Below are 19,192 nucleotides of genomic sequence, written 5' to 3'. Positions count from 1 at the left end.
AGTAGACTGTCTGTTTAATATCTTCTAACACTTTATTTTTATGGGTCCACAACATACAATATACTAACTATCAGAAACTTTGCAAGTATACGTTAACTTCAACTTCTTCTACTAACCCTAAACCTACCCTAACAGTCTACTCTGAGAGTTAGTAGATATGTAGTTGCAATTTAATGATAATTAGTTGACATGTAGTTGACATGTAGTTACAAACTTACTTATAGTTAGTAGCATGTCTAAAGTGGACTATCGAAATAAAGTGTAACCGAAACAAATCCAGTGTTTTGCAAATAAACAATCTGCTTTGCAAAGAAAAACTCAACTTTCAAACAAAAGCAAATACAAAACTCTATTTGAGAGAAAATGCAGATGTACGGACAAATATATGTATTGCGTGTTACAACTGTGAGATTCATTTGACTTTTTATGAGGAAACTTGGCTTTTTTTTTCTCAGACACATGCGAGTAGATTTTCTCACACGCACAATTGAGCAACTTTCTTTTCCAAAAACAGCAGATGACGCTGTCGGTCAGTTTATGCTAGTCTCCCTAGACCCGAAACACCTCTTTACCTTTTCAGACCAATATGAGTGTGGAACAGGTGAATTTCTGTCTTATTATAATTAACCATTTAGATGTTTTCACAAAGCGACCCTACTACAGTGTCAGTGAAATTCACAACAAGTGCTGTAAAGTTGTTTACATGATTGATTAGTTCCAAAATCAGTAGTGACATGGCTAAACATTTAACTTGGTAGTCTTTCCCTATAAAAACTAATCCATCCGTACCTCTTATCCTCTGTTGGATCACGGGATATAGAATATACATATATATTGATACAGTTGTTCCACATTCAAAACAATGCAGGGGTATAACAATGTATCATGTCACAATATATTGTAATACTAAAATGCAAATGTATAATGGATAGCAACAATATTGTGTACTAAAAATTAAAGCTTAGACAATTTAATGTAGGATCAGCTATAGTAATATCACCCAAGAGGTAATTAATTATTAATAAAAAAATGAAAACAAACCACATTATGTTTAGTGCAATGTCTAAAACTTTTTAAAATGACGTAACACTGTGCAATCATTTGTCTAAAATAATTACGTATTTTTTAGCTAAACAAAATGATGAATATTTATCTTCTGGTGTCACTCTTTTCCTGTGAATTGGGAAGAACGATCAAGTTCACGCTGATGTAATACTAAATTCAGCATTTTAATAAACGCCTCAGCTTACGTATTTAACCCTGGTTCCTCGAAGGAACTCGAGCTGCGTCCGGTAAGACGCTTTGGGGAACGTCTCCAGCGTGAGCGGCTCTGAATATCGTGTATAATCAGTCCAAATGATGGGCGAGACGTGAGTCCCAATGAGTAGGGTCCACTGAGAGGGCCTGAAGATCCCCCATTCTCTTTAGAGAAGATATTGCCAACAGAAATGTAGTCTTTAGAGTGAGATGACGATCAGAAATCTCCTTGATAGGCTCAAAGGGAGGCCTACAGAGAGCTTCGTGCGCCACTGCCAGGTCCCAAGGTGGAACACGGGACCGTACTGGAGACCTCAGCCGTGGAGGAATCGTGTAACCAGGGGGTTTCTGTCCACTGACTGTCCACCAAGAGAGGCGTGGTAGGCCACCACATAAACCTTGAAGGTGGAGTGAGTCAACCCTGCGGAGAGACGGGCCTGCAGGAACCCCAGAACTGTACCAATCGGGAAGTTGACTGGGTCGAGCTGGCAGTCTCTGCACCATGAAGTGAAAAGTTTCCACTTCAGGACGTACATTTTCCTCGTTGAGGGAGCTCTGGATTGGAGTATGGTCTCAACAACCTCGGTTGAGGGACCAGAAGCTATGAGCTGCGCCCCCTCAGAGGCCACACTCACAGCTTCCCTAACAGGGGTGAACTGTTAGGGCCTGTCTTCCCACAGGCAGGGGTGAAAGACCCCTGCCTGTGAGAGGAGATCCCTTCTGACGGGAATCTCCCATGGAGAGCCATCGAGGAGAGAAATCAGGTCCGAGAACCATACTCGGCCCGGCCAGAACGGTGCTACCAGAAGTAGACCTCGTCCTGGCGCACTCTCACCAGAACTCCCGGGAGCAGAGCGATCGAGGGAAAGTGTACAGACGAAGCCTCGGCCATATCTGTACCATAGCACTAAAACTATGAACTAGAGAGTACCAGAGGGGACATTGTGCTTCGCCCCCAAAAGCAAACCTCAGGAACTTCTGTCTCTGTGCCTCCCTGTACGAGGAGCTGGCATGCGGTTGGGGCTGCTCCCGTCCAGCAGCCGCCTGAGATGGAGGGCGACGAGGCAAGAACCGCTGGAACGCCCCAAACGTCGCCGAACAGACCCAGAGGCGCAAGCGGGGCGTCCAATAGGAAGACCCTGTCTTAATCTTTAATGTCAGACAGGGTCAACCAGAGATGCCTCTCCGCTGCCACCATGTCTGCTGCCATAGACTGCCCAATAGCAAGGGCTGTCTCCTTGGTGGCGCGGAGAGCCAAATCAGCGGTTCTCCTGAGCTCTGTGATGTCATCGGAGCTCAAGGCCTCACGCTCATCCATCTCCTTCAGTAGGTCAGCCTGGCATGCCCGCAACACCGACATGGTGTGCAGACATGCACCAACCTGACCCGCGTACCCCTTGCCCACAAGCGCTGAAGTTCGTAGTGGCTTGGAGGGCAAGGACGGAGCCTTCAGAGACATCTGTTCTACTCGAGGCATCGCATCTGTAACCGCCAGCACCCAACCCCACCACATTACATAATAATCTGAGGTGGGGATGAAGGTGCGGGCCGAAAAAGGTCTTGTCCACGATCTCGACACCTCGGTGTGGAGATCGGGGAAGAACGGCAGGCTCCGTGTTGGAGGTGGTCGCTTTGCTCGCAGAAAGTGTTCATCAAGTTTGCTAGTCTGCAGCTCAGCATGCTCCTCGGCTTGCCAACTTATGTTTAGTTTGGCCACAGCACGAGTCATCACCTCCAACAGCTCCTCATACTGGGGCGACACAGGGGGCGAAGCCTTGAGGAAGATAAGAGAAGCGCCGAGTCCGTTCCCCAGGGAGAATTAACCGCCGAACGGGCTTCCAGCGGAGAACGGCCGCCGAATCTGATGGGTGGGGAAGGAGATAGGGACTCGCCCATCTCCATTCCCTCCAACAGATCCACTTGCGATCTCCACGAGTGCCTCGGCGGCAGCAGAACCAGCACCGCGGAAACGCCGGTGAAATCTCCTTCAGCATCAAAAAGAGCCTTCCGGGAGCGGAGCAAATGCATCAGAAGACCCTCGCAATGCACACAGTTGGCTCCTTGTGCGTGCGTGCTCGGCTCCCAAACAGACCATGCACAGATCATGTGTATCACCTGGGACCGTGTAGTGTCCACAGGGAGGAACACATGATTTGAAACGTGAGCTACTCTCGTCCTCTTTCTTAGAGCGATCAACTAAATATCTCTTTGACATACTGCTTTCTCTTTTCGTATGCAAAAAGATAAAGTCGACCTATGTGGAGCTTATAAAGTGGCAGGACAGACAACACCAAATAAGACTCACAAAACAGAACGTTTGGACAAAACACACAGAGCGCTTTTGCTGAATGACAAAAAGCTGATGCCGGCTGCATCATACGTGCTTTTATACCAGCTGGTCATTACGTCACCCCGCCCGTGACGTCTCGCCCATCATTTGGACTGATTACACACGATATTCAGAGCCGCTCACGCTGGAGACGTTCCCCAAAGCATCTTACCAGACGCAGCTCAAGTTCCTGTAGAGGAAGTATGGTTTAATAAACAGGGTGCTACAAAACAGGGGACGAACTTCCGTTTATATCCGGAGTACATCCGCTTTGTAACGTTCGCTGGTGGAAGTTGGGAGGACATCCACTAACGTCTGCATTTGGCCCTCTTTTTGACGCTCGCTGGCAGACGTTCGGAGGACGTCCGCATTCTGTTCGCATTGTAACATTTGGAGACATTCCTCCGAGCCAGTTTGCGAATGTCGTCCCTCATCTTCATCATTTTGCTTAGCTAAAAAAATGCAATTATTTTAGTCAAATGATTGCAGTGTTATGTCAATAAAAAAAGTTGTACTAATTAAATAATGTGATTTGTTAACATTTTTTATTAATAATTAATGACCAATTTAATACAAAATTAAATTGTCTAAGTTTTCGTTTTTGGTACACAATATTGCTGCTATCTGTTATACATTTGCATTTTAGTATTACAATATATTGTGACACAATATATTGTTATACCCCTGCATTGTTATACCCCTGCAATGTTGAACAACTGTATCAAAATGTATATTCTATATCCTGCGATCCAACACAGAGATCCAATTTTAGAGATAGTAAGACAGAAACTCACCTGTTCCCCACTCACATTGGTCTGAAATTATAAAGAGGTGTTTCGGTTCTCGGGAGACTAGCATAAATTGACCGACAGCGCCATCTGCTGTTTTTGGAAAAGAAAGTTGCTCAATTGCATTTGTGAGAAAATCTGCTCGCACACGTGTACGGAAATCAAACCAAGTTTCCTCATAAAAAAGCAAATGAATCTCACAGTTGTAACACACAATACATATATTTGTCTGTACCACTGCATTTTCTCTCAAATAGAGTTTTGTATTTGCAAATCACTTTGCGTTTGTTTGAAAGTCGAGTTTTTCTTTGCCAAGCAGATTGTTTATTTGCAAAACACTGGATTTGTTTGATGAATATTGGCACAAAAATAGCTCCATGGGCTGCTAACTAATTTAGCTCTTAAAATATAAAACAGTTATTTTAAATTCCATTAATATTTCAAAATATTGCCTTTTTTATATTTTTGTTCAAATAAATGTTGCTTTGATGAATGTAAGATTTCAGCCTAGACAGAGCTACCTGCTGCAGTGCTGCAAAAATGACTGAAACGACGGTCAAATCTAGTAGGCAAAAAGATTTAGATTAACATTAAAACACTGGATTTGTTTGATGAATATTGGCACAAAAATCGCTCCATAGACTGATAACTAATTTAGATCTTAAAATATAAAACAGTCATTTTAAATTCCAATAATATTTAAAAATATTACCTTTTTACTGTATTTTTGTTCAAATAAATGTAGCTTTGATGAATGTAAGATTTCAGCCTAGACAGAGGTACCTGCTGCAGTGCTGCAAAAATAACTGAAACGACTGTCAAATCTAGTAGGCAAAAAGATTTAGATTAACATTAAAAACATAGCTTCTGTTGCTTTGTTGTGTCTCGCCTGGTTAGGTCACAGTATCATATTGTAATTTCATACCCAGTAATAAAGCAGGGAGGCACATGCTAATTGAAGTAGAAAAGGTTACTTCTGGGCATTGCTGCACTCAAATGTTCTTGCTTACCATAATTATGCCTTGTCTGTAGGCTTGGAATGGAGCATGACGGTCAGGGCAACCGCTGCGGTGACGAAACAGCCATGGGAAGTGTCATGGCCCCTCTGGTGCAAGCAGCCTTCCACCGTTACCACTGGTCGATGTGCAGTGGGCAAGAGTTGAAGAGATACATTCAGTGAGTTCACACTTCTGTCTTTTCATACCTCACTATGTTTTATCAAAAAACTGGAAGGCCTTGAACTTATGTGTATGTTTTAAATTGAAATGTATATCTTCATAGGTACGCCTATGATAAATATTTATCATGGGTTACTTGAGCATAAATATTGGCCCTTGTTTTGATTGGAGCTCTGCTTTGTTTGGTGTCACCTTAGGGTCACTTGACTGTTTGTTTACCTGAATTAGAGTCACCAATAGGTCACTTGCTGCAAAAGATCAAAGGGCTTTAATTTAACTGGTCAATAGATTGTTGTGATATCTTATGGTTTACAGGCAACATGAGCCATGGGAATTAACTCTAATGCAACCCATAATTGCTGCTATGAAGATGATGGTGTTTGCTCCAACAGCATATTTACTAAATACCATGCGCAATGGTTTTGTTTTTATAAGGACCACTTTACAAATGTGTTTGAATTCTTTTTCATTTCTGTTTTGAATCAGAGCCTCTTTTGAAGTCATAGCCAGACGATTTAGAAAAAATATTGTACATTTGGACAGATAACTGTTTCATCTGCATGGATACTTTTGACTTTTGCTGAAAAACAAAATACACACACACACTCACTCACACACACACACACACACACACACACACACACACACACACACACACACACACACACAAATAGACATTCACGGTTTGTTTCACAGACTGATATGCTGTGTTCTGCACCTGGGACACTTTGAAGTCATTATGTATTATTTGAAGTCACATAATGTGAAAAGGCACTTTTTTTTTCTTTAAAGAGATACTTCACATTAAAATGCAATTTTTGCATCATTTACTTACCCTCATGTCATCTCAAGTCTGTTTGACTTTCTTTCTTCTGTGGAAACACACACACACACACAACATTGCCATTTGAAAAATGTCTCTGTGGAATTTTATTAAAAAAAAAAAATTATGTTTAATAAAAGTAAATGGGGTCCAGTGCTGTTTTGAACCCCACTAACTATCATTATATGGACAAAACATGAAACAAAATCAGAATTTTTATTTTAGGCAAACTATCTTTTTAAGAATAGACAAGCATAAAAGTATGAATTATCAAAGGAAAAAATTTAATCAATGAGATGGTGTTTTCCTACAGCAAACCGAGACCCGTTATACACATTCTATTCTAGGCTAGGGGATTTGGGCTGAATTTCTGTAATAGACCTCTTAATTTGAGGTAATTTATTCATTTGAGCATTGATTCACTCAGTCAGTTCAGAAGACATTAGTGCCACTTCGAGTTTATATACTGCTCCATGTTCAGGGTTAATCCTGTCATGGCTAAAGGCTGACGGGATGAAAATTACCCATGAATCTTGGCAATTTACTGCAACCAGTACAAATTAGATGTTAAGTAGCTCTCTATGGCAGGAAAAGCCTTTTCAGCTTTGTCTATTGAGTTTGAGGTGATCACTATACTCAGTAGCCTTTGAGCTGTGTCAAATAAATGACACAGCAAGAAAATCAATAAATTTTCAAAAGCTAAGTGGGGCATGCATCTGCATTTACTAATACATTTTATTTGTGCTTTTTTAAATTCAAAACTCAACTCTTGCATAACCTTTAACCTGAACGTTGCTCCTAAAGAAATGCTGATGATTAAGAGCAGACACAGATTTATTTCTGATAATAAAAGGATTCACTTTCACTGGAAATCTTTGAACAGCTCATCATTGGGTGAAGAAAATCTCTAAGGAGAGTTTGGAAGTTCAAAATCTCTTCTTGGGTTAAAAGTTTGAAAGCACTTTCTCTGCATGTCCTGGCCTCACTCAGCACTTCAGAATTTTGAACATTTATTCTAAATTATCTATTGCATGGATATTAGGAAGTGTGATTGATTCAGCTCTTTGAGTGTTCAGAAAGAGCTCAGTTTAATCATATGAATCAACTAGAATGTACGAGTCTCATTTTCATTACACCATATATCCACTTTAGGCTTGCTATTTGCTACTAACTTTAGTGGCTTCCAAAGTTTATAGGGTCTCTTATTAAAACATTTATTAGGTTTACTTAAACAACTGTAGTAACTTTGTTTGTTTTTCACAGTTCTTACGACTGCTTGCTGGACGATCCCTTCAAACACGACTGGCCGCAGCTCCCTGAACTTCCTGGCATCAATTACTCCATGGATGAGCAGTGTCGTTTTGATTTTGGAGTTGGATACAAAATCTGTACTTCAGTGAGTATGGCTAGAGGCTATATTCTCCCTTTACAGATCTGATAAATCTCAGTCATTAAACCAAGCACCAAAAAGTTTCTTTCTTTTTTTAATTTTATTATTATTTTTAAATTTTAACAAATGCCTCGTTGAAGTCTCTGTCCAAGGTCATTTAACGGGAAGTGCTTCAGGTATTTTTCAAATGTTTCAATGCCAGGTTTCATTTCTGAATGGGAACATTTAAAAAAAAAGACATGTGTCTGTTATAATATTTCTGTATTAGCTTCTGGCCTTTGAATTACTCAGTTTCACAGCTAAATATGTTCTTTTATGTTCTGTTAACCTCCCAAACCCGCAGTCCAAAACACTTTATAGTGCGAAATGAATAAGTGCTGCAAAGTCCCAATCACATGTAGTGTCAGGGAAAATAGCTTCACACCTGGTTTATGGCCTGACACTGAGAACCAGCAGATGGTAAGATGTTTGGCGTTCTGTCATCAAAGGCTGTAACACTAGTAAACAAGAACAGCATGCTGTGATCCTTCCTTCCAGCCTAAACAACCTGTGCCAAGCTGTGCATCACAGCCCAGCAAAAACTCACATCCCTGTGAAATGTTCTATGACCCACTAATCATGCTTTAAACAGTTGGTTCTCTGAAGACATGATAAAAATGGCCCCATTGTCAGTGTAAATAGAAACAATTAGATTGTAATGGGCTTGTAAACTAAATATTTATTAGGAACTATCTGGTGCTTCTCCCATCTGCAGAGTGACATTTTAATTAGCTCTCTGAGGAGTTTGTTGTACAAAAAGGTAATTTTTCTGTAAAGCGTTGTTACTGTTTGTTAAGTTAAATTGTATTCATCAAAAATTATGTCTAATTCATTGAAATCATGAAAGCAATTTAACAGCAATTTATTAAAAGTTTACAAAAATCAAAATTTTAGGTCCCTGTTATTTATTTATTTATTTATTTATTTTCCATTTCAGTTTTTCTGGATTCAAATTGTTCTGGATCATCAAAACTTACCGAGGTTTACTGTTAAAATGATTAATTGTTATTAAAGTTATTAAAGACTATTTATGTTCTTATTTCATGAGATGGCAGACGCTGAAAACACCTCGCGTCACGTGCACTAAAGTAGGTGAAATGAGTCTGCATCATTCATTCACACAGAGACATGGGGGACATGCAGAATTAGTATTTATATAATCTTTTTGCAGTTTAAAAGTCCATATCGCAATCTGATTTAAGTACTGACCTACCTTTGATTTAGTCCTTCAAATTTGTATCAAATTCTGTGACATTCCACGTTATACAGTAAATTCCATTTTTATGACTGGATTCTGTAACTCTTTCTGCGTTTTTCATATTGCGAAAATCATAGGGCCCAACTGATGAGTTACCAGCGTAAGCCTATGTGCCGGGGGTCAGCCCAATTTAACCCCATGTTTAATAAGCATATCTTGCAATTAGCTACATTTGGGACGCATATGAATTTCTGTCAGTTTCTTCATGTTGATTCAAACCTTTATGACTTTCTTTCAGTAGAGCACAAAAGGAAGAAAAGAACATACAAATCAGAATTTTTCTAATTGTGTTTTTATGTGCAGTTACAATGAATGCTGAATGAGGTCTTGAAACTTCAAAAATGTTTTATATAAACACTGTTATGAAAAGCTATAAAATCTTAAAAGCTATGTTAAAACTAAGTCATGCAATAGCCATAAAAGAAAGAATGACATATGGGTTTGGATCAAAATGTAATTAATGGCATTAATTATTATTTATTTTTTTTGTTAACTTGTATGTATTAAAGATGCAGTGACATGGAAACAGCGACAGATTTTTTTTTCTGTAGTGTGATGCACATTCTGTTAGGATTATGGAAAAATGGTTAGAGAAGTTTACTGTATGACATTTATAATAAAAAGGCAGCAAAAAGTAAAAAGACACATACACATATTAATTATTCACAATAACAAGTCAATAACTTGCATTTAGAAAATAGATAGGGTGATTTGAATTTCATGCTAACTTTAATAACATGACAGAAGAATATCCAGTAATCGAAACTGGCTTCACCTAGAGGGCAGTGCATAAAAGATAAAAGCATAAAAGCCTTGAGCCAGAAACAAAGCTAAAGACAACTGATATCCTTTAGTCCAATTACTTGCCAAGGGACTTGTTAGAGGCTTTAAATGGAAGTTCATTTTACAGAAACAGTCTTCCCCAGCTATGCCTACAACATAGTGCCGTCTCTCCCTTGGGCACATCTGTCCATTTATTAATCGTATGTCTGAGCCTTTCTACTCCACGCGGCATTGCAAATAAGCAGCACTATTCTGGTGAAGAACTCTCCCATTCTTGTATTCCAGACTGCCATTTTAATTATTTGTTTACATTTCTGTTTTTTTTTTTTTTTTTTATAAAATATATCCTGCAAGAAAATACTGCTTCAATCCTTTGTATTGTAATATGTGTAATAAAATGGCAAGCAACCAGTCTCTTAAAATTGCAAGCAACCAACCATGGGCGCTTTTCTGTCTCTTCAGTTTCGCACGTTTGATCCATGTAAGCAGCTGTGGTGCAGTCATCCAGATAATCCTTACTTCTGCAAGACCAAAAAAGGGCCTCCATTGGACGGGACTGAATGTGCACCTGGGAAGGTAATTTAATGTGTTCACATTTTGCTAGGCCTAATTTGTCCTGTTGTTCCCAATTTGATTCTGTCTCACTCCTTCCACTTGTAGTGGTGTTATAAAGGTCACTGCATGTGGAAGAATGCCAACCAAGTGAAGCAAGATGGAGCCTGGAGTGCCTGGAGCAAGTATGGCTCCTGCTCTCGCTCCTGTGGGACAGGTGTCCGCTTCAGAACCCGCCAGTGCAACAACCCTGTGTATGTTATCTACTGTACTCACAGTCAGGATTGCTAATGAAGATCACTGGCACCCTAGTGTACTTTGCATAATCAGGTTCAGTCATCATATGGATGGTTTCAGTTTCTTTGAAATGAAAATAATTAATTGTCTAGAAATAAAGCATACAGGCAGCAGGGTTGGACGTGATTGATTCTAGTCAATGAGACGAAAGGTCAATCACAACCTTAGCATTTCTCTGATGTAAAGGTTAGTTTGTCCTTTATATCAGTATTATTCCATTAACTCTTAATATTTCAAACCACATAAACTCTGCATTGGGCCTGATAATTTTTTATAAAAGTATTTTATAAAACTTTTATAAAAAAAATATTTTATAAAAGTATGAAATAGCCTGATTACCTGTTTACATTCATAAATCTCTTTTAATGAGAAACATCTGCAAAGGGTGTTTTTAATCAGAGAAGCTGCCATTTTTGCTGCCAATGTAATTTTCTTTTTGAGGAGTATTTTTTGTGCTTCTGCTTCTTAATTAGCATGCATGTGCATGTGAGAATAAAGGAAGCAAGAGAGCAATGATTTTTTTTTAATGCCAGTATTGCTTGTTAAGGACTTGTTAAACAGCATTCCAGTTGAGCAGATGCTCACACTTAAACGACTGAGGTGCCCTTGAGCAAGGCACCGAACCCCCAACTGCTCCCCGGGCGCCGCAGCATAAATGGCTGCCCACTGCTCCGGGTGTGTGTTCACAGTGTGTGTGTGTGTTCACTGTTGTGTGTGTGTGTTCACTGCTGTGTGTGTGCACGTTGGATGGGTTAAATGCAGAGCACAAATTCTGAGTATGGGTCACCATACTTGGCTGAATGTCACTTCACTTCACTAAAGAAAATATGCATGATTGAAAATTCAAAGTTAGGCTTAATATAAGACGCCGAGTATTATGTAAATACTGTAAAAATGTAATGCATCTTTTGCATTCCATCAAAACATTGATTAGGTTGTCTGAATCCAGACCTAAATATTTAATTTGGTGAAAGAAGGCATAGATGTGTTTCTAATATCTGTAATATTAACTTTGTTTTGATTAACCTTGGTTATTGACTGCTTTTTAAACCACAGACTTGAATATTTTAAGTAATTTGTTGACCTTTGTTTGAACATTACCTGCTATCTGTTAGTCCATCTAATGGAGGTCAGGACTGTCCAGGGGTGAACTATGAGTACCAGCTGTGTAACATAGATGATTGCCCCAAACACTTTGAGGACTTCAGAGCTCAGCAATGTCAACTTCGCAACTCCCACTTTGAATACCAGAATGCCAAACACCACTGGCTTCCCTACGAACACCCAGACGGTGAGTTTGTTATAATGCAGTGTCATTTGGGGATATGTATTTCAATAACAGATATTTATATTCCAGGTTGTTGTGGTGTTCCGAGAGCACTAAAATAGAGTGCAACAATGCTTGCCCACTTTTTTAGCAGGCTTTTTCTGGAAGTATTTCTCCTGTAAAAGAGAGAGATTGTACTGATTCATTATATGTACCTGACATATAATGAAGTACATTAATTTTGCTGAAACACATTGTTTGGCAACCATATACAACTAAACTCTAAAATGCACGTCTTTTCTTGTTTGTATCACAACCAGTTTTCACATTGCTTCATGTTTCTTCATGGCTCTTTTGAGTAAATTGAACAATATAAACCAACCAATTTTGCCAAGCCCTAATTTTATTCCCGACACAGTAAGACAAAAACAGATTTTCTCTGCCATACATTCACAAATACGAAACTGGCCCTCTGTGTTTTGAAGGAGCAGGAACAGCGTGTATACACTATAGCAAAATCAGCCGAGGCCAGCTTAGCTGTCCACACACAGAGCTTTTAAATGTGTTCTCCCTCCTGGGAGAAGCACAGCACATCCATTCCAATTGTGGTCAAGTCCACTTTCCACAGAGTGTTCTGCTCAAGAAGCGAAGGCATTTAGAGTGCCCTCACATGCAGGGTGACAAAGTGTCATTTTGAGTAACATTTTTTTCAAACTTACTGCAGTCACTTTATGTGATGTTTTCTGTCCATTTATTTTTGGGCTGTTTATACATACCTTTGTTATACTTTTGAGTGTGATAAAAAATTTGCTTTTGAAAAGCCTACATTGCTCAAAGCCAGTGAAAATAGTCACTAAAAGCCATGGTAACACTTTATAATAATGTCCGTAAGACATTTATAAGTGATTTGTTAATGATGAACTAATCATTTACAAAACATGAATATACAATTACAAATGATTAAGTAACATTCTAACGATTTATAAATCTGCCGTAAGTTATCTTTAAAAAATACCATCATGAAATAATCAGACAGATCCTTAGTAAATGGTTAATAGTTACTATAAGTTACTAGTTAATATATTATGAATCACTTATAATTCATTGAAATGTCAACATTGTACTATTATCTCAATAAACATTATACATCATTTACAAAGCTTTCTGAATCCCCTAATCTAAAATGTAAACTACTCATCAGTTGTAAATTTATGCACTTTACATAAAATATATATATGTTATGTAAATACACACACACACACACACACACACACACACACACACACAAACAACCTAGAACCAGAAGGTTTGTATAACATTTACAGCAGTTATAGTCTGTTGTCACAACAATATTTACCCAGCACTGGGTTGTATTTAACCCAGCATTTTTTACAGTGTACAAGTTTTATTGGTTGAATATTATCATCGCTTTCCCTATAATTTTATCTTAATGATACAGCAAACAACAGTGCACATAACTGTCAAGCTGTAATTTGCGGTCTCTTTTATTAAATAATATTTCTTTATGTTTTTCTATATTTTTAGCCAGCAAAAGATGTCACCTTTATTGCCAGTCAAAAGAAAAAGGTGACGTGGCTTACATGAAGCAGCTGGTGCATGATGGGACAAGGTGCTCTTACAAAGACCCATATAGCATCTGTGTACGTGGCGAGTGTGTGGTAAGTATTTGAGTTTCATTATGGATTTCAAGTATTATTTTATAATTATATGCTTCCTTTTCAGATTTTTGCATAATTATTTAGTTCTACAGCAAGAAAATACAAGCAAATACATAATTACCATTTTCTCCCACCAGCACAGAGATTGTTATTTTTAACTTCCTGATTTTACTTTATTTTCATTAATATATCTTAAGATAATCTGTTTTGGGGAACTAATTTCTTGGCAAGATGCACTTAGTAGATGCTCACAGGGCAAACAAAATATCTTCCCTTTTATTAATTGCCTTAGTTTTGGGCCTAATTATGCCGTAAAACACCAACATTCAGAGTAGAGGGACATTACCTAGCCTGAGATTAATGTACACATCTGACTCACTGTACTTGCATACTTGTGTTGACTAAAATGCATGTAAGACCAATTTGAAACTTATGACATACTTCTGGATAGGTAAAAATTAGTCTACACATGTAATTAATTGTTATTGTAAGAGCAGGCAAATCTGTCGCACTGTATAGCCTTATTATTTACTGTTATAAATTTGTGAGTTGCCTTTGTGGTTTGTCGTTGAGCAACTGAGTCTGACAGTGCAGTGTGTACAGGATGAGTGCCACGTCACAGTGAGGAATGGATCTATCTAGATGGAGTTGATAGAAGTACATTGATTTTTGTAGATGGAATAGACAATGAATAGTGATTAGCTTTTGGGAGGAAATGATTGATAGTGTGTCAGCTAGTGTACAGAAGCTTTAGGATTTATTTGCAGATATACATCACCTTTTTAAAAGTTTTGTTTAGCAAACTGATGCAGTGTGTCTCATATTTGTCAATGTCATTTTGTAATTTTGAAAGAAAAATAACTGTTTCTTGGTTACACTTTTTTACTGTGACCAAAATAGCAGCACACAAGATACTTCAACCATCACAAGCAGCTATAGTTTCATGTTATCAGATGCAGACATATCCAAAGATGAAAGCTTGAAGTATTTCTGATAGCACCTCGTGCCTCTTTTCTCAGTGTGTCTTGCATATCCATCTTCCTCTCTCTCTCTCTCTCTCTCTCTCTCTCTCTCTCTCTCTCTATCTTTTCTTCAGAAAGTGGGCTGTGACAGGGAAATTGGCTCCAATAAAGTAGAGGATAAGTGTGGTGTGTGTGGAGGTGACAACTCCCACTGCCGAACTGTAAAAGGAACCTTCACCCGTGTGCCTAAGAAAGCCGGTAAGATACTTTCCTCATTCCTGGGCCATTGACATGCAGTATTTTACTTATATGAGACAGTTCTTTATTCTAGACTGCAGCCCTGTCATTAAGTTTCAGAGTCTTATAGTTTAAGGACACATCTGGAGTTCACTTTACTTTTGGGGGAAAAGTTATATAGCAAATTTATAATGCTGGAATGTAGCGTGTAGGTTAGATGAGTAAATATATTCACAAAAACCATCAGATCAAATCAGTCATTTGAAAACAGCGTGAGTGATTCAGCTGTACCGTGTCTTCTCTCTTTGACCTTCACTCCACATCGGCGCATCTAGAGCTGAATGCTGCAATAAATTAGCTTCTCTTCTCTGCAAACGATACAATGAAGAATGAATGATTGTTTAACTTAAAGGCAAAAACAAAACAAAAGATAAGCAGTTATCCATATAGAGAATGAGAAGTAACCATTGAACGGACAGCGTATCCTGCTAATATGGCGGCACCTTCCCGAAATGCAACGCGGAGTGAAAAGATTGTGACGTAACTCCTCATTCTCTATAGCAATTTCCTTGACTCCATTTATAGCATATGTTCATTGTCGACCTGAATATGTTAATTCGTATAAATTTAAGGAAAGCTGGCTATATGTTTGTGGGTTATAAAAACCACATCACATTAGTTTTTATTGCTAAATAGATCCATGATATTAAATGCAGTTTTTCATTGGAGGGATCTGCAGTAAATGACAATGATACCTCTCATTTTAGTGCACACACACACACACACATAGTGGATAAAAGCAATCCCACATGGTTATCTCAGTGAAAAACAGCATCACTCTCATGTGAATCCAAAAGGAAGGGTAAATGATATACAGCATGCATAAAAAAATAGAGGAAAAAAATACGTTATACAAAATTGATCTATTAAAATAACAAACCAAGAACATTTACATTCAGGACCACTTGGCTGCTTGTGGAGGGAGACGCTTGCCTCACCTGTTAACACAAACAGACAATAAACAACATTTATTGCGTTTATGAACTCAAAGCTTCCCTCAGGACTCACATTACTACTCCATCTCGACTCTCTACTTTGCTTACAAACTGCATATAATTTCTACTTAAATTCTGCCTCTGTGTTTCCCAAGACATGCAAGAGAGGATCCTAGTATTGTTGCAAGCCTCACTCCTTTCGTTTGTTCTGGTTTCCATTATTCAGGGATTTACCCGATCATGCTACAGTAATTGCAGATCAGCCAATCTCTTTCATTGACACTATGTGACAGAGACATAGAGCCAAGTACCATTGGCAATGAATTCAGTATGAAGTGAACATCATATTAAAAACCAGGACATTTTGTACCCAGAGAATCACAATAGATGTTCTGCTACAGACAATGCAGAGCAGCCCATTACAGAACATTCCTCAGGTTTTGGAGGGAGGCATGTCATTATTATTGAGCCAACAGCAGTCAGGGATGAAAGCATGGTAGACATTTAATTGGTTTCCTTAAGCAACCATCACTTTGCTTTTTAATAATATTTGCTAGTTGTGCAGCCCTAGTGAGCTTGAGGCTTGAACTAGAATTCATGGATAAACATATTCCCCCACTGTGCATACTGTAGCATTTTTAAAAGAAAGTTTTAATTACAGGATTATAATTTTAGGATGTTTTGGCAAACTGTCACTGTGGCTGGTAACAGGTATTCCATTAAAGTATCAAGAGTTCCCGTCTCAAAATTTCCTTCCCAACAAGGGTCTGAATAATCATAATTTGATCTTGTGTTCAGATGGCCTAATTAAACTTGCAGGCTCTTTTGCTCTTTGATTCTCGCTTTTATGTTGAGTCTATCCTACTTTTTTATGTAAATATTGTAGTAAGAATTTGACATTTTATGAAACGAGCAAGCCATTTTTGCTATTTAAAAATATAAATGGAATCAATTCATATTTTACTATTATAATAACAAGAAAATTATGTATATTACACACAAGTAACACTAAACAAGACCCTACTACTAACCCTAACAATACAGTAAGTACATGCAGTTAATTAATATTACTCAGTACTTAAATGTATAATTACACTGTAACAAGGGCACTTTAAAATAAAGTGTAACCTTAGCTTTTATTTAGTTTTTAAGCACTTCTGGTTAAAGGCCCATCCAGATCTTATTTTATTTATTTATTTTTATTGAATGCACTTATTTTGTAAAGATGCATTAAAAGGAACAGTAAAGACATTAATAACCTTACCTATGAGTTCTGTCGGCGGCTGCTGTTTTTTTGCTTGCGGACCTTTCCAGATAACGCCACCCCACTCCACTTCGGGTTCCAGTTTCATTACTGTCCTCTCATAATAAAGGTAAAAATGCCAAAAAATAAATCTTAAAAAAAATGTATATATATATATATTTCAAATAAATGCAGTTCTTTGAACTTTCTATATATCAAAGAATCCTGAAAAAATATTGTGGTTTCCACAATAATGCAACACAGCACAACTGTTTACAAAATTGATAATAATAAATGTTATATTAGAATGCTTTCTGAAGGATCAAGTGATACTGAAGATTCAGCTTTGCCATCACAGGAATAAATTGTATTTTTAAATATAGCCTATTAAAACAGAATACAGTTGTTTTAAGTTTATGATCAAATAAATTTGAGCTAAAGAGACTTTTTCCCAAAAACATTAAGAAAAAAAATCTTAATCGCTCCACTGTACATCCCTGTAGCACAACTATGGTACTATTGAAGCTAATTCTTTACACCTGCACGAAACTATGACTCTGTGCAAAGCCTGTCACAATATTGTCACACTCCATTTCATAACATAACATGTTCTTGCTTGTTCTGCCCACCTGCATGTTTGTTGATAAAGATGCCATGTCTCAAAGCAATGATTGTATATGGGCCTGATCAGTCACTTAGCAATTCATGTGGAAACAAAACACCTCCCCTGTTGTTTCAAAATCAGTTTTTGGGCAGCTGCTGGCTTTTATTGTTTGTTTTTAATATAGCAAGAATCCTTCTGCTATTTTGTCCACATTTATTCCTTTTCCAATTGGCAGATGATGTAGTTGATTTAATAGCACATAATGAAAGAATAGAACCAAATGGAGAATATATTAAAGGACATAATTTTCATATTAATCCTATTCATCTAACTTCATGGTGTATTATACGTGTGATTACTTGTGATTATACTTGTGCCTGACATCTTTATTAACCCTGCATGCACATTAGCTCATTTGAATGTAATGTGGAGGACTATACTACATACAATACTTCAGGGATGTGCCTGTTCTGAACCCAAAATTACATCATTCCTCATAAGATTATTTAAGATATGTCAATTAGCATAAATATGCAAATCACGTTCTGAGGGTAAATCTTCTTCAGAAACAAGCATTAGCCATGTGACTGGCACAATGTTTCATTGCAATACTTTCCAGAGCTGCCTAATTGTACTCTTACATAGATATATACAATCACAACAGATCCTCAGTATGTCTTCATATGACCTGCTGTTTATTAACAATGCGGCATACAGGCCTATACAGTGACGATAATGCACACTCATGCTAATGCATAATAAAACTCAGCCCTCGCACAGATGGCAGGACAAATGTGTCTAAGAGTATGGATTCAAGTGTGTGTTTGTATTGCATCTGAAAGACATGGCATGTGGCATAATTGAGCTGATATTCATTATTATATAGGGCTGTCTTGATTTTGGCAAACTTCCTAGCTCTATTTAAGCCTTCCACATGTGCCTTGTGTGTTATGAATGCAGAATGTGCAGTTAATTATGAAGGTGTCACTTGTGTTATATTTGATTGTGACAGTGAATGAATGTTTCATTCTGGCTCTAACCAGAATTTGCATGATCCTGATTTTGTCATACAATATGTGTCATATTGGGTGATTGTATACATTTGTGATGCTTTATATCACAAATTTTAATGACATTTCTTATATTGTATTACATTCAACTCATTGTTTGCATGAACTAAATCAGCATTTTGACCTTTCTCTATCTAACTCTACTTTGTGTTATTGTCAATTGATCACTTTTTTAACAGGAAAAAAGTTAAGCAAGAGATCCCAAAAAGAAATGTTGGAAAACACAACATGCAAGTATCTTGTATTGTCTAATCCTACACTTCTCCTTCCTGTAGTAGTGCTGTGTTTTGCAATAACCGTAGCTTGTAGATTTAAAGCAATATTCAACAGTTGATATAAATTAACTAAGTGCAAATAGCCCACCTTGTTGGCAAAGGCTATTTATACTAACTCCGCCCACTAACGTGTGATTGGGTTAGTCAACACTAAAAAAAAGACGCT

The 19,192-nt window shown here is 37.9% G+C and overlaps 1 protein-coding gene across 2 annotated transcripts in view; it reads left to right on the top strand.

The window, feature by feature from the left end:
* Nucleotides 1–19,192, top strand: part of LOC306871234 (A disintegrin and metalloproteinase with thrombospondin motifs 3-like) — a 125,309-nt gene that overhangs the window by 64,341 nt on the left and 41,776 nt on the right. For both annotated transcript variants that reach the window (XM_079419016.1, XM_079419017.1), the window contains exons 9-15: nucleotides 5,407–5,550; nucleotides 7,639–7,771; nucleotides 10,308–10,421; nucleotides 10,506–10,651; nucleotides 11,810–11,985; nucleotides 13,507–13,640; nucleotides 14,737–14,860. In XM_079419016.1, the coding sequence (XP_079275142.1) occupies nucleotides 5,407–5,550; nucleotides 7,639–7,771; nucleotides 10,308–10,421; nucleotides 10,506–10,651; nucleotides 11,810–11,985; nucleotides 13,507–13,640; nucleotides 14,737–14,860 (971 nt within the window). The remainder of the gene's footprint in view (nucleotides 1–5,406; nucleotides 5,551–7,638; nucleotides 7,772–10,307; nucleotides 10,422–10,505; nucleotides 10,652–11,809; nucleotides 11,986–13,506; nucleotides 13,641–14,736; nucleotides 14,861–19,192) is intronic.

Source organism: Barbus barbus (genome assembly GCF_936440315.1).
Source record: "Barbus barbus genome assembly, chromosome: 6".
NCBI lineage: Eukaryota > Metazoa > Chordata > Actinopteri > Cypriniformes > Cyprinidae > Barbus > Barbus barbus.
The sequence above is the reverse complement of the archived record's forward strand: the minus strand, read 5'-3'. Positions and strand labels throughout refer to the sequence as shown.